This window comes from Montipora foliosa, chromosome 1, assembly GCF_036669935.1.
Source record: "Montipora foliosa isolate CH-2021 chromosome 1, ASM3666993v2, whole genome shotgun sequence".
In the NCBI taxonomy this organism is placed as follows: Eukaryota; Metazoa; Cnidaria; class Anthozoa; order Scleractinia; family Acroporidae; genus Montipora; species Montipora foliosa.
Window position 1 is genome coordinate 57,186,665 of NC_090869.1, and position 15,000 is coordinate 57,201,664.

A 15,000-nucleotide genomic window follows, 5' to 3' on the forward strand; every position below is an offset into this window, starting at 1 on the left:
TGTGCCATATTCCACGTCTGCTTGAGAACACGATGCAGGGACGACGCTGACATCGCTGGGTGGAGACAAACGCGGGCAAACAACCGCTGTAGAGAGAAAGGTTAATTCATACAAATTGATAGTAACATCTGTAGTCCTGAAAGAAGCGTCTTTGTGATAGAAAAAAGGAGTAGATTGCATGCACTGCTAACCTCGATTTCTGGCACCGTACTATAAGGTAACGCTCCTTTTTAAAACCAACAACAGCGACGCCAATAATCTCAAAATGATAAGTTAAATGGAGAAAAAATAACGGTTCTCCATTTCTTGCACGTACCTTTTACATTCTGGAATATTAATTTGACGTTCTCGCCCTGATAACGAGACATTCAGGAACAAAAACGGGAGGAACGGTGAACGGGAACTACCGTACAGTGTTGAAACTGGGAGATTTGACGATGTGAGCTCCCGTTTTACATGAAGCTTGACATTGGGTAGTTTCAAGTTCCAGGCAAGGATAAGAAAAATTTCATGCTTTTCTAAAAGAAGCAGCCGACCGTTTGCCGTTTCACGTAAACTAGATGCTGAATCTCTCAGATAAATCTGGCTAATCCTGACTCTCGACTCTTCTGCGCATTTTTGAAAATATGGATGAAGTGTGGTTGTCACCGACAACAATCGAACTTTGCGACTAACTACGTCCCTAACAAGTGAAATGCTACGATCGTCGTCGCTTTGAGTCTTTACAGCCCGCAGTTCGAAAGATATGTTTTATTTATTCAGTTTACAATCAATAAATCACCTCGAACTGGATATAGGGAGTACGAACTCGGAACTGACCAGTCCCCATGCAAACGGCTTGATAGCTTAGATGGTGCAGTGTACCGCAAGCGCGTCCGTGGGCTGTGGATTTCCTCAGTCTTCCTTTGCAACTACTTAAAGGCCCGGGCAAACCGTTTTAACATTTGCTTCAACATCCGTTCGATTTTGCTGAATTATGTTGAACGATGTTGACTGCTGGGGTAGGCGATCAGTTTCAACTTCGATTCAACATGTTTCAACGCGCGGTTAAAAGTCGAGTCTGAACACGAGTGAATATTAATGGTGTTTCTAGTACGAAAACATGTATATGGGAGACTTAGCTGGTAAAAGCTATTCTCTTGTAATTTAAATTTTGCCAACCCTCAGAACAAAAGAATCCTTTGTTTCGACAGCCAATTGATCTCTGGTTGGTACACTAATGACAATAGGTGACGTAGCGGTGAGTATCGCTATAATACAGAGAGCGGGGCGGAATGTGGAGAGAACCAATCACCATTCAGCAATATTTGACTATTTCTAAAAAAGCTTTTTCCCGGCAGGAAACCTGCACTTCAGCCGATTCTTCCCTTCATTCGCAGTACGAGTCCCTCGTATAAGATTTATAAGAGACGGCTAGAAGTTTGTTTACTTTGTTTTCCAATCAACGACACAGAACTTCTTACGTCTACAATGAGGCACGCTTCCATTCCACAATCCATCCATCTGACATTGGAGTGAAGGATCTCCGCCGCTCACATAGTGGCCAGAAACGCAACCATAGGTGCAAATTGTGTTACGTCTGATGTTTGCTCGGTCGTCAGTGCAAGTTGCAGGGGTGATGTGACCGCGGAAAGGAGCTTCCAGAGCAGGACAATAGATTTCTAACATACGAAAGAAAGAAAGCAGATTACCAACACTACCAGGAAAACCCTTCATAACACGACCCCCGAATCCTAAGCCAATTTATTTGGCGACAAAATACGGCCTATAAACTCATCGGACTGTAACAATTTGTCATTGCGTGATGGCGCCTTAAGAGAAACGCGATTTTTCTTTGCAATCGAACTTGCCCGCTGTCTATGCACTCGACACCGGAAACATTCTTTCGTTTCTATTGTATCTATAAATAAGATCACTTCAGTATGATGTACACGAAAAAATTAGTCAGTTCTGATTGGGTTAAAAAGAGTGCAGGTCTCGTGTAACACGGATGCAGACTTGTAACATGAGTGCAAATTACAAGGACAAGTTTCCAACTTTACAGTTTAATAATTTTTGAACGTTTGTCTTGTAAAACTTGAATTTGACAAACGCTGTAATCTGTCTCAACCGATCAGGTGAATGAACTTTATAGAAAATTAAAGCGCGCGCTATTAAAATGTCACTTGTTTTGTACATTATTAATACGTAATCACATGAATTCTCCTGAAGTTTTCGAGGTTACAAATTGCACTCACCTTACAGGATTGAGCAAGTTTGATGGTCTAAAAAAATTACTCTTATTTAGTTATTCCAATTTGTACTCGAAATCATGTAATTACCTATTTTAAAATTCACGTAACACGAGAGCGTCTCTCTATCTGTAACCATTATTTTTCTCACTCTCGTAGTCAAAAGGTTCTTTTACACCTACCCTCACAAGCCTTGTCATCTTCCATAAGTCGGTATCCGACATTACAGGAGCAATAGTATCCTCCTTCAAAGTTCGAACAATTCTGTTCACAGTCACCATAGTTCAGTTCAGTGCATTCATCGACGTCTGAAGAAAAGACGAAAATCCGATTCAGTGTACCAAGAGCACGAAGCCTAAATTTTACAGTATAAAATGTCTGACCAGGGTGGTGATTGGAATGATGAATGCGCGCTACTCTTCCTCCGGCAAACCTTCGTTTGTAGCCAACTAGTAAAACCCAAACTGTGGTCGAAAACAACCAGTTCAGTTCAGTGAAAAATATGAAAGCCAAACTTGAATGCAATTTTTTGTTTCAAAGCACGCAATCTTTGACCAAAACATTGACACCTTAAATAATGGATGTCGCCTGAAATGGGGTTCGTTTAAGGGGCGTTTTGAGGCAGTTTATTGTGAGAATATTTGAGGTCTTTAGCTGTATATAACAAGCAGCGTTGCGATGGGAACGAACGAGCCCTACCTTCACATCCCCTTGAATCACTTTTAAGTTTGTAGCCTGCTCTGCAATCACAGTTGAAGCTTCCACCGGTGTTGCTACACACGTCTTCACATCCAGCGTTATTCAAGTTACATTCGTTGAAGTCTGAAAGAACAGACAGTTGAATGAATATCTTTGAGGATAAAATAATGTTTATTAATGAAGGTGATGTAAATTGAAAGCGCTCCGAAAAGCATAAAATTCAACCGGCAGATTGACTGTCACTCTTTAGCTAAAGCTATTTTAAATTCATACTTAACGGGGATAATTGCTAAACTAGTGGTAATCATGGATTAGTATAAGGTGCGTTCGAGATCTAGTAATAGAATATATTTTTAATTACACTGATTGCCCAGGAATATTCAGGGTATGTGGACTTGTGTGGTGCTTTCAGGTAGAGTTATAAGGCACTCGTATGAAATCGACGCAAGTGGTCAACCAGTCCAAGACCAACCGCACGTAGAACGATGAACCAATCATAATTCAATGTAACTTGCTCAAAGCTCACGGGGAAATACGCAGGTACAAGTCATAATTGTTTTTGGTTTCGCTTCTCATTGGTTGAAAAAGTGAAGCGCGAGATTTTAGAGCCAATCGCCTGGCAAAGAAATGACACTGTGATCATTTTCAAGACTGAAGTGGAAACCCCTTAAAAATTGCTCGGTTACTGAGATGGAAAATTTTCAGAGTCATCATCGTGGACATTTTAGCCCGCCGCAGAGATGGTCAAGAATGATACAGTGCAAACCAAACCAAACCAAACATACGTAATTAGAAAGAGCTCCACCTTGCTACCTTGCTACAGCTTTCATTGTACTTGTACTTTGCACTTATAGTTTTCCTTTTTTAGTTACGTTCATTTAATTTTGTATTATCGTATTTTTACTTGTAACATAAAATATGTGTCATTTATCTTATGCGGAATAAAGACGATTATTATAATTGAACTTTATTCAAGTATCAACTGTAATTATCGCTGGCGCACTAATTGGGAACATTGTGCAGAAATCGTTTGGTTTTTGAGGAGTGGGACAACCGTAATACCCAGAGAAAAACCTCTCGAAGTCAAGAAGAGAACCAACGAACTCAACCCACGAGTGACAACAAGTCTGGGAATCGAACCCCAGCCATACTGATGGGAAGCGACTGCTCTTACCAATGTGCCATCATTAGCTCTTGTTTGCATGTAGTTGCATGTAAAGAAGTTTGATAAGAAATATTTTAAACCCACCCGATTTCAAGCGACCGATTCGGACTTGTTGCTAGGCGTTGAATCTATCAATAAACTGATCTCTTAATTCTTGATAGAACCTTCCTTTCATTTTATTCCCCTTTTTCTGTCAAGCGAAACCTTGTTTTGACGCTAATTTATGATAATATGGAATTTAGAAAATGGCTGAGGGCCAAAAAGTGCATTTTTACCTTCGCAATCTGTTTCACTATTCTCCTTAAGTTCGTATCCCTGTTTACATGCGCAGTGGTAACTTCCGGGTGTGTTGATACAGACGCCATTCACAATATCACAGCCTCCATAGTTGACCTGGCATTCATCCTTGTCTGGAAATTAAAACCGAACAAAGTCTCGAAACAGCTACGACAGGGAATAAATTCAGGCTTCTCTCCTAAACACTAGCTGAATCGAACCAATGTATGTACTCAAACGCTACGGGTTTATTTAAGATTCATGGATTAAATTAAGAAACTACAGCGGCTGCGTCTGAGGCACAGAATATACTACTGCTCTTCGTGCGGCAAGCAAATTAGTACATTTCTTTGCCGCATTCTGAAAAACAACACCGTGAAATAACATGAGCATACAACTGTAAATCGTTTATTCGCACTCTTTTCACGTCAAAACCGTGTCTACCAATCCAGTCATATATAGTTTCATTTCTCCTACAGAACATTCGTTCTGGTATATCTCGTCCTTATCTTTCTGTCTAAACGAATAGTGATCAGTTTCCTTGTAGAAATCTACATAAGGTTCAACATGTAAAAAAGTAACATCTGCCAACAATCGCCATTTTCCAGTGATAACAAATTTAATTTCTTTAAGCGGCCAGTAGAGCAGTCCTCAGTCTTTAAGATAAATTTAGTTGCCCTTTTTTAACCTAAAATGAAGACTTCAAGAAAATCGTGATGATTAGTGATGACTTATACTTCGAGAAACTACAATGCAAAATATTCTTAGCTTGGGTCTCTGGGCTTCCAATTCCACGTGCATGTGCAGGTTAATAACACAAGGAATAATGCGCTAGGAATTTTCAGGTCTAAACTACGGAGTCAAAATTTGGACTGTCGAGTGTCACGCAAGAGAGATACTACATGCGCAAAAAAATGTCATGATCACCCTAGGTGGTCATGGATAACTAACCATTCCCGAACAAGTGCTTAGGTTTAAATAGTGTAGATCCAGTCCCTAACGCTAGAAATAACATACGTAGCGCGCATAGAACGACTGGTTTTCGTCTGCTTTTTTGGCGCTTGAGTTGTCTGCAATGTGTTTGACTTTGTAATAAAGTGTCCCACTTGACGGATCAATTTCAGCCGCAAACTTTATCGGAGGTTGAAACTTATGGCCACTCTCGTTAAACTTATGTGTTCGAGAATGATTAAAAAGTCATTACCACAAGGAGTTCTTGGAGTACTGTGATTGGTATGAGAGTTACATTTTTATGAGCACAACTACAGGCACTTAAAATAATATACAGATTTATTTAACTTACCAATACAGGTTTTCCCATCATAAGCGAGAACGAAACCAGGCCAGCATCCGCACTTGACCTGGAGATTGCACAAGTTATAGCAAACTTGTTCACATCCTCCGTTTTCAAGCTGACACAGATCTGCCAAGGAGCCTAAATCACGAAAAAAGGGCTTATGAGAAGTGAAGATAACTGAAACTTTAAGCCCATTCATTTTTAAACAATTATGTTCACCTCAGCATTGGTTGATGGTTAAGACAACGTGTTAAATAACGTTTTCCAAACGACAAAAGCCACACATTTGCTTTCACCTTGACTTATTTATACTTTTCTTTGAAATTCCCCACGTTAAAAAAAAAATTCAGTATCTCGTTTCCGTCAAAACAACAGCTTGTTTTCCTTTCTTTGCCTGATTGAGCAATAAGCCAGTTGCTCCTTTTATACACCCGTGCTGCCTTTCAGATTAACTTTGATGAATATCATCCAGTTAACGTCGCAAGACATGAATTCGAAGACTTCGGGAGGATACAATCGCGCCGTGCAACAACGAGAATAGTTGATCATAATTGTATTTCACCACAATAAATACCACCACACTTTCTAAGACATTACGAGAGACCAACTTAGGAAACAATCCGGAGATTTTTTTGTGCTGAAAGCAAATTTCCTCCACACAAGACGCCGCTATTCCTTCCGGTGTTCAGTGCGTAGGGGTGACGACCTCTGGCCGCCTTCGATTACATTCACATATTTCTGAGACTTAAGAGCTGGCCAGGCCCCAGTTGTTCAAACGATGGATAGTGCTATCCGCCGGATAAATCACTATCCACTGGATACCTCAATTGGTTTTGCTAGTGTTTATCCGCTGGATAGTGATTTATCGGGTGGATAGCGCTATCCATCTTTTGAACAACTGGGGCCAGATCTAGTCTTTTTAGGTGCTGAGCGAAAGACGCTCTCCTTTAGATACGAGAATATTTAACAATCATTCCATGAGCGCGCGTTGGATATGAGATGGTAAATAGCCTACGAGGCGCGTAGCGCCGTGTTGGCTGTAACCAGTCTCATATCCAACAAGCGCGAATGGAATAATCGTTATATTAAATTCCTTAAACTCTAGAAGTTTGGAAGTACGAAATACGAGCGAAAAAAGGGAGAAAATCTTAGCGAAAAACCTGATGAATATGCGATGTTGTGTAATACCTTGTGGTCAGACAGACGCACGCTCATCACAAAAACATTTCTTACCTTTTCGCGTACTTCTAAGCTTCGAAATTGATCCAAACTTTCCACAAAAACGTTTTTCTTTTGCTTTATACCAACATAAATTTCGCTTTCTGGCGTAATTTTTTTTAGTTTAGCTACGCTAAGCGCAATCATTTATCATATAAGGTCAAACTAAGGTAAATGAGCTGATAACCGAGATTGAGTGAACCAATCAGAGCACGCGAAATGCAACACAAGTTGCCTTTTCTTGACTGCGCATGACCTCACTCCTTACCTACTCTCGAGTAAACCATTACTTCACACAGGGTAAGAATCCCTTTACGAAACATTTGCACTGAAACGTATCTTCCCGGTATAGGTGGATCGCATGAAAGTTGCAAAGCCGCTCCCTGGCCCACAGATGTCACTCGGTCAGAGCATGTGGGATTCTTCAGGTTATTCGTTTTGACACCAATTCTCACGTCGAAATTCTTCAGCCTCTTGTAGTGGCTAAAACGGTTTATGATGGTGACGTCTGCCGAGGTAAAACAACAACAACTTTATTCGCAAGCTTTTATTCGCAGCTTTATTCGCACGCAAAACTGACTTGCATGTAATCACATGTGAATACAGGCTGCCCGCAATAGCCATAGAGGGGCTAAAAAGATAGGGCAGCCATACTTAAGTGATTAATTATGAGTATCACACACTTAAACACACCTAAACAAAACATAAAGTGAAAAAATAAAATAAAAGAGCAAGAAGAATAACCGCAAAAGAAAGCTAAGGATGTCAGATGTAGACAGCGGAATGCAATGTTGATAAATTCTTCAACTAGTATATTTCAAGAACAGCCATCTTGAAACGTTTCAAAAGGAATGAGGAACTTGTGATCTCATCATTTATGTTGTTCCACAATCGAGCACTCTGAGACTTTCAGTTCACCCCGTGAAAATTCCATAATTTGTTCTGGCTTTTGGAATAGCACAAGTCATTCTGCAGGACAACCTACTGTTACAGCTCTGTATGTTCCTAACAGGATTGAAAAAGGGATCGAAAGCAAAAAAGAAATTTTCGAAGTTAAAGTCAAATACATAACCTCGCATGGTTCGATATTACCGGAAACTGTACATAGGCTAATAGCCTCGTGCCAGGTTTGTGACCTAAGTTCGAAATGTTGCGCTGCGGTGCTTTCAAGTCTTGTTTTGTTACATTTCATAATCGCCACACAAGTAATGAACATTTAAACGCTATAAATTTGTTAGTCTATTAGTCGCCTTAATTTCTTGAATAATGATTCCAAGTTCGAGTGAGGCCTAACACTACTGTGAAGTTTTTATACCCAATTATTCCATCAGGGATCAACCCTAGTATTGGAATTGGGCCCACACAAAGACAGAGAAAACTCTGACCAGGGTGGGATTTGAACCCACGACCTTCGGATTAGATCACCGCTGCTCTACCGACTGAGCTACAAGGCCAGAACGGGAGCAGGCCGTGGGTATGTGAGATGTTATTCACAAGGACAAATTCGGCTCGGCGCAATTCGGCTCGGCCCAAGCCTAATTTAAGGTAATCGTTAGTTGTAACGTTAGGCTTGGGCCGAGCCGAATTTGTCCTTGTGAATAACATCTCACATACCCACGGCCTGCTCCCGTTCTGGCCTTGTAGCTCAGTCGGTAGAGCAGCGGTGATCTAATCCGAAGGTCGTGGGTTCAAATCCCACCCTGGTCAGAGTTTTTCTCTGTCCTTGTGTGGACCCAATTCCAATACTAGGGTTGATCCCTGATGGAATAATTGGGTATAAAAACTTCACAGTAGTGTTAGGCCTCACTCGAACTTGGAATCATTATTCTCAAATGCTACTGAAGGACAACAACTAACGATTGCCTTAATTTCTTGACTTTGAATGTTGGATAGCATTTGCTAGCAAACAAGTACTTTGAGGGATTTGGAGCGAAAGCATTTGTAGTTTCCACTTCAGTTCCTTTAGGTATGCTCCAAATATGACAGAGAAATCGAAGATCCCAACCTTATTATCAATTTTTCGAGTGACTCTTAATGACTTTAAGCAGTCTGTTTCCATCGTCGACGACCGAAATGCGTGGGAAGACAAAGAAGAGACTATAGAAAACGACGGGGGACGGATCCGATTCTTATATTTCGGGCGTCGGGATTAAGATTCGTATCCGTCCATCGTCCTCGAATCTAGGATTTGCCGAGGAAATCATGAAATAAAACTTGGAAATCTGTTGTTTCGCCTTATAATAGACTGTTATCTTTGGCAATTTGCTTTTATATTTAATTTGTGAAAGCCACTTCATGCACTAAACTGTTTAATTTTTTGAAGGCAAAGCATGAACGTGAAGCATTCATCCGAGATAACCACAAAAATTCCCGGCTAGGACAATAGGTAAACACTAGTGCGCGTGAAGACGTTTCGCAGCCATACTTGTTCACCGAATAAATGAAGGAGGACTGCATGAAAGTATCGAGCTCAAGTTGATTCCTCGATCCAAAAGATAGCCACCCTCTCTACACTTTTACCTCCATCCAACAGCTGTAACGGGAAACAAAAAGAAAATCTGTTCATAGGTACATGCTTCTTACACACCTGTTACAATGTACTCTCTTCCAAGATCAACTCTCCACCATGGATTGGTCTCTTTCTTAGTGTGTGTACAAGTTTTGCTGCTGTAGTAAGGGTTAAGGATCTCGTCCACAGCTCGACTGCTAAAACCATTCTTACCTGTACTTGATTGCACTGTTGATTTCTTGTAAGCAAGATCTGCAAAAGTAGGAAGAAGAGACTGTTTTTTAATCCATGCAGAGTAGACTCTTTTATTTCCAAGACCTTGTCTTGGTTGGCGACCCTATGCTCGTGAGTTGATGAAGACTTTTAGTGCGAGACAACCCAGAACGCATCCCGTTGGAATATCTTAATCGCCTTTTTCAATCGCCGATCTGCAAGTTATATAACTTGAAAAAATTCTGGCATATAGTGGGGTTAAGGCAGCGGGGTGGGGGCAGAGTATAAGGGCACCTTTGATTCAGACAATTTGAATCCCTTCATCTATTTTGAACCCATTTGCTACGGGAATCGGATGTGAATGCTCTTCGGGATAAAGAAGTACACAATGCTCAATTGATATATTCGAATTTAACTGTTAGACTAAAATCATTACCGTTACGATCTAAGGCATTAAGTAAAAAAAGTCTTTTTTTTATTCCCTAGAACATCGAGATTATATGCATCAAAGTCGCGGAATTCATGTGTCTCAGACGATTACGTGCACTGATGGGAGACAGTCACATAATGTTGCGAGGTATGCTCCACGAAAGAAGCCTCACGGCAGAACATTCAGAAAATTTCGTGCAGCGTGACAAGCTGTGTTGCAGAAAAAAACACTCTTGTTAAGTTCTGCGACAGAAGACCTTAACGAAATAAAGGCAATAATTAATTCGTTCTCTCTAATAGGCTCACTTGATACCAGTTCCTTTTCTCTTAGCTAGTACATAGATGACTTACAAGAGGAATGTGAATGAACTTAGTACATTGAGCGACTGAGCAAAAAGAAAGAGAGTGACTCAAAATGAAGTCTGTATGACTTACTCTTGTTATACTTGGAACAAATACTAGCTGCAATCTCGTTCACCACCTCAAACCTCTGATCAACTCTTGCCTGATCAAAATAGGTACATTTTTCCAGATGGACATACGGATCAGCTGTAGGCATAAAGTGAAATATGGATTACTGGAATGTTCGGAGACACCAATGATGGCTAAAAAAATATTTAGAATGAAAACCTCAAAGCCAAATCGTACTTGGTATGAAGTTGAATTTAAGATGTTCCTTGAATGTCAGTGATACGGCTGTGTTTTCGCAATCGCTGTGCAGCACTATCTCATCTCTGTTTGCTGGTAACGTAACCTAACCAATAAAATTGATTTATCAGTGGTCTTTAATTTCATGGGGAAAGACTATGAATGATCTTACTTCACAGAGCATATATTTTTTAATGGAAGTAAGCGCACCACTTAAGATTAAGGGTGCGTTCGATTGACCGTATTCCGGAGTAGTAATACATGAAATACAGGTTAGAAATCCTTCGTTTTTACGGAGATTCACATCAAAATTGTCAAACACCCGCTAGAATGCTATTTTAAACATATCTAAAATTGTTCTTGCTGCTTCAAAACGCTACACATACCGTTTTAAATCATCACTCCATTGATTCTTATTCCGGAATAGCGTCAATCGAACGCACCTTAAGTGTCATTCTAACAGTAGCGTCAGCCCCTCGCGATCGGCAAGTGACGTCACGTTAATTGCAAACGAGAGCAAATGGGAATGAGTTTGCAAATACCAAATCTGAAAAATTCGGTTTTAAAGACGAATACCGAAAGCTAATAAAAGAAAAACTGCGATAGACACCAAATCCGAAAAACCGCAGATCTGATAACCCCACCTCGAAGACACCTGATTCCGGCCGCAACTATGAAATCTGAGATTCCCTCCCCTTAAAGACAGCCAGAATGCGAAATCCGGTGGAAATCACAATGAACCTTAAACGAGCCGTCTTAGTAACATCTTCTATAGGGTGAGCGGCCCTAAAATAATGCGACATGCAGGGCCCGGTTGTTCGAAAGCCGATTAACTTAACCCAGGATTAGCGTAAACTTTGGTTTCATTTTTTAAACTTTTGAGTAAAAGTTTCCTTTGCTTATTTTTGTTTTTTAATAATAACTTCTTTCAATGTATAATTTTGCCAAATTTCAGCGCTGGAACAAATTCTTTGAAGTAGAGAAATAAACTCCTTGGTTAAATTTTAATCTGGGATTAGCGTTAATCGGCTTTTGAACAACCGAGCCCAGATTGCTTGTTTTAACCCCTCGTGATATCTAGTTATTAGTGTCGAGTGGAAAGAAATTTAACGGATTCAATTACCCTTGATTTGGTAACGACGCACTTCTTGCTTCCCACATGCTGCAGCGATCCACCAGCGGTAAAACTAAACTGATGTCCTCCACAAGTTGAGTACAAACCGAGCGCAACATTTTCTGCAACTGTCGTCACTGGCTGCACGCATTTACCACTCTTGGTGTGTATCAGACTACCGCCATCTAATTTAAATTCCAGGCTACAAAAAAGGCAATAAATCATTTATCGCCAAACTTAGGTCGAAGTTATGATCCGCGTTGTTCAGTTCATCAACAAAAGTCCCCAGAACTTTCATCTAAACTACTCCCTTCACTCTCGCTACTAATAAAAATGTTTGACGCAACAGAACAACTGCATGAATGACCTATTGCCACGTAATTGGTCAGATTGCCGAGCTATTTTCCAGCATAACGTTTTGTACAAATAGACAATTTTCCAGCGCTGATGGGGACTTGGCCAATTTGTGTAAATCTTACTCTTCGGTAATAGATTACGTTCAACCAAGAGTTCGCACTCTGGAAGTTGAGCTGGAAAAAAAGGAGCCATAACCGAGAAATTGAGGATAACTAGATCTTTGAATACCGCATCAAGAGCAAATTTTGTTACTTTACCATTTGGCGGGCCGTACTCTAGCCTGAATTGCAGACGTCTCTTTTCTTCTAATCGGCTAGTAGGTTACTAAAAAGCACGGCTGAAATTCGGGTTAGCCGAACTGAACAATACGACCCGAATTATAAAATAACGCATCATTGTACACGTACCATTCAAAAGAAGGACTAAGGTCAAATGTTGGTGCTGCAGGCAATACATTCTTTTTAGCAGTGCAGTTATAGGTTCTTCTGGCGGTGCGTGCGACCTTTTCGCGACCATATCGGTTGCCTGTATTCTCCTTATGTCTTCAAAAGGAATGCATTATACAGTACGAAACGTGCTAGTTAACTTGAAGTTGCTTGTCTCCTAAATATATTTAAATTTCACGTTTCCAGAAAACAAGGGCATCTTCTTTTCACAGATGGCTTTGCAAGTTCGAAAAAAGTTCAGTTCAGGATTTTCCGCTCTGAATCGGTTAGTAAAAATTAAGCGAAAAGAACAATCAGATAAATGGTTCCTATCCGTTTGCAAAGGAACAGAGAATTTTTTTCCGTCCCGCAACATGACCATGATTGCCTGTAGTCCAGTCAAGAAGTGGATCAGGAGCTCAGCGGTCCGCACGCGGGCACTGCTTGGCCGAAGGATCGAAGAGGCAAATCGTACTTCGTAAATGTAAACGGTGGAATAGGTTTTTTTTCTGATACTCACCGACTCTGGCTACATCCAGAATAAATCACTATCCTAGTGCCATCAGGTACATTATTCCCTCCGCCAGCCGGATGAATACATTTCAATGAACCTAGGTGAACCAAGGATCCCGGACCATTCACACTTGTTGTACCTTAAAAGGAAACCACAAAATGTTGTATAATAAAGTGTAATATGACAAACAATAGTCAAATATATGTCGTGATGTCGGACGACAAAACACAAAGATTCTTATTGTTTACAAAAAATTTTGATATTCAAATTTGACAACTACCAAAAAAAAGACATTGTTTCAACAGCTAGGAGCCTCTGATTGGCATATTTAACAAAACGCGTGACTTCCCGCTAAACATCGCTACAACGGCAACTCTGCCGCTGTCAGTCTGTACTTGCGTTCACCCATTTACCCCAAGCCACGTATGAATAGACCCCTAATCCGTTTCTCCAAAAGAAAATGGTGGGGGAAGGGGGGGGGGGGGGGTTTCAGGAACAACGATGGTTACAGCAACGCAACATAACTGTAATATTATTGGTTAACTGGCGTGGGAATCAATGATCGTGCTGTACGTACGTGCGGCAGGCTTTTTTTGTTCATTTCTAAGGATTTGACGACAACGTGAGTATACAACAATGAAGATACCTAATACACGAAAGGCAAATGCTGGTTTGAACTGCGGTCAGAAGCACGTGAAGAAATTGGCAGTAAACCGGCATGACAGGGTTTATTGGTTCAAGCCCCATTTACGCCTAAATGTGTGTGGATTTCCTTTCGATACTGTTTCAGTAACGTCCATAACTGCAATGGCCAAAAATCTTCATATGCAACAGTGGAAAGTTCGTTTTTCAATTTAACCTTTGTTTGGTCCCTCGAGCCTCGTTTGGGTAAAGGTATTTCCCCAATCGTATTTCATATTCACGGAAGGAAAAAGAGATCCAGGAAATCATTGTAAAATCCTCTGTCTCTCTGCAAACATTATAGCTCGAGATAAGTTAGTTTAATTACCAAGGGTCCAGCACTGATTAGCTCTTCGCCTTTTGACTGATCTAACCGTCAGGTCACATTGGAAGTTCTGGTCATCTTTTCTCGGGTCACACTTGCTTTGTCTGAGCTTCGATCCTTGGGTTGTTCCGTTTGAATCGATACACAGTTGAGAATGCAAATTCTATTAAGCAGACATTATCAACAATTATTAAGATACATACAGTATAAACAGCTACCTCCGGTTAAATTGGGCCTTTGGTATAGACAGTGTCAGTGATTTTCGGCTGAGAAAAAAAATTCCCTCATATAGCAGAAAAGACTTCTTTGAACTAAACGTTGTGACAGAAGAGCAAATGCCACGTTTATTTTTGTTTCCCCAGAGAAAGAGAGTCATTTTCTCTGTATACGATGGGGAAAATCATTGCACTTATGAACTCCTGGGTTGTTCTAAAGGAAACTGTGACCTTTCCTCCTCCAATTCACTAGTGATATGCGGACAATCTTCAGAACGTATAGCTTAAGCCAAGTTCTTCGCCATAACTAATTTAAGATGGAATGATGATGTTGCAATCACAACTTGAAAAGCTGTCAACCCCCTTCTTCCTTCTTACTGCGATTTTCATAATTCCGCGCAGTCCCATCTTCAAGCGCCAACTCGACGCCGATGGTAAGCGATTGAATCTGTAGGAATCTATGCACAGAAGAACCTTTTCTGAAAAAGATATCATAATGTTATTGGAGCCGTGAACTAAACAAAGACTCCAATTCACTTTCCACAGAATCATGAAAATCGCAGTAAGCAACTGAAAAGAGCAGCTCTCGGCACCCGACTAAGAGTTTATAGTTCTTTACGGATCTGCCTTTGAATATATAAATGTCATGTTTCTCACTGCAACCTAACCAAGTATTACCGGAAG

The 15,000-nt window shown here is 40.6% G+C and overlaps 1 protein-coding gene across 1 annotated transcript in view; it reads right to left on the reverse strand.

The window, feature by feature from the left end:
• LOC138002421 (uncharacterized) overlaps positions 1–15,000 on the reverse strand; it is a 129,266-nt gene that overhangs the window by 13,722 nt on the left and 100,544 nt on the right. The window contains exons 24-36 of the mRNA XM_068848466.1: positions 14,105–14,264; positions 13,102–13,234; positions 11,809–12,001; positions 10,686–10,791; positions 10,473–10,586; positions 9,474–9,647; positions 7,155–7,394; positions 5,675–5,806; positions 4,371–4,505; positions 2,931–3,053; positions 2,414–2,539; positions 1,464–1,661; positions 1–86 (exon numbers count right to left, since the gene is read on the reverse strand). The exon at positions 1–86 is cut by the window's left edge and continues 109 nt beyond it. Coding sequence (XP_068704567.1) covers positions 1–86; positions 1,464–1,661; positions 2,414–2,539; positions 2,931–3,053; positions 4,371–4,505; positions 5,675–5,806; positions 7,155–7,394; positions 9,474–9,647; positions 10,473–10,586; positions 10,686–10,791; positions 11,809–12,001; positions 13,102–13,234; positions 14,105–14,264 — 1,920 coding nt within the window. The remainder of the gene's footprint in view (positions 87–1,463; positions 1,662–2,413; positions 2,540–2,930; positions 3,054–4,370; positions 4,506–5,674; positions 5,807–7,154; positions 7,395–9,473; positions 9,648–10,472; positions 10,587–10,685; positions 10,792–11,808; positions 12,002–13,101; positions 13,235–14,104; positions 14,265–15,000) is intronic.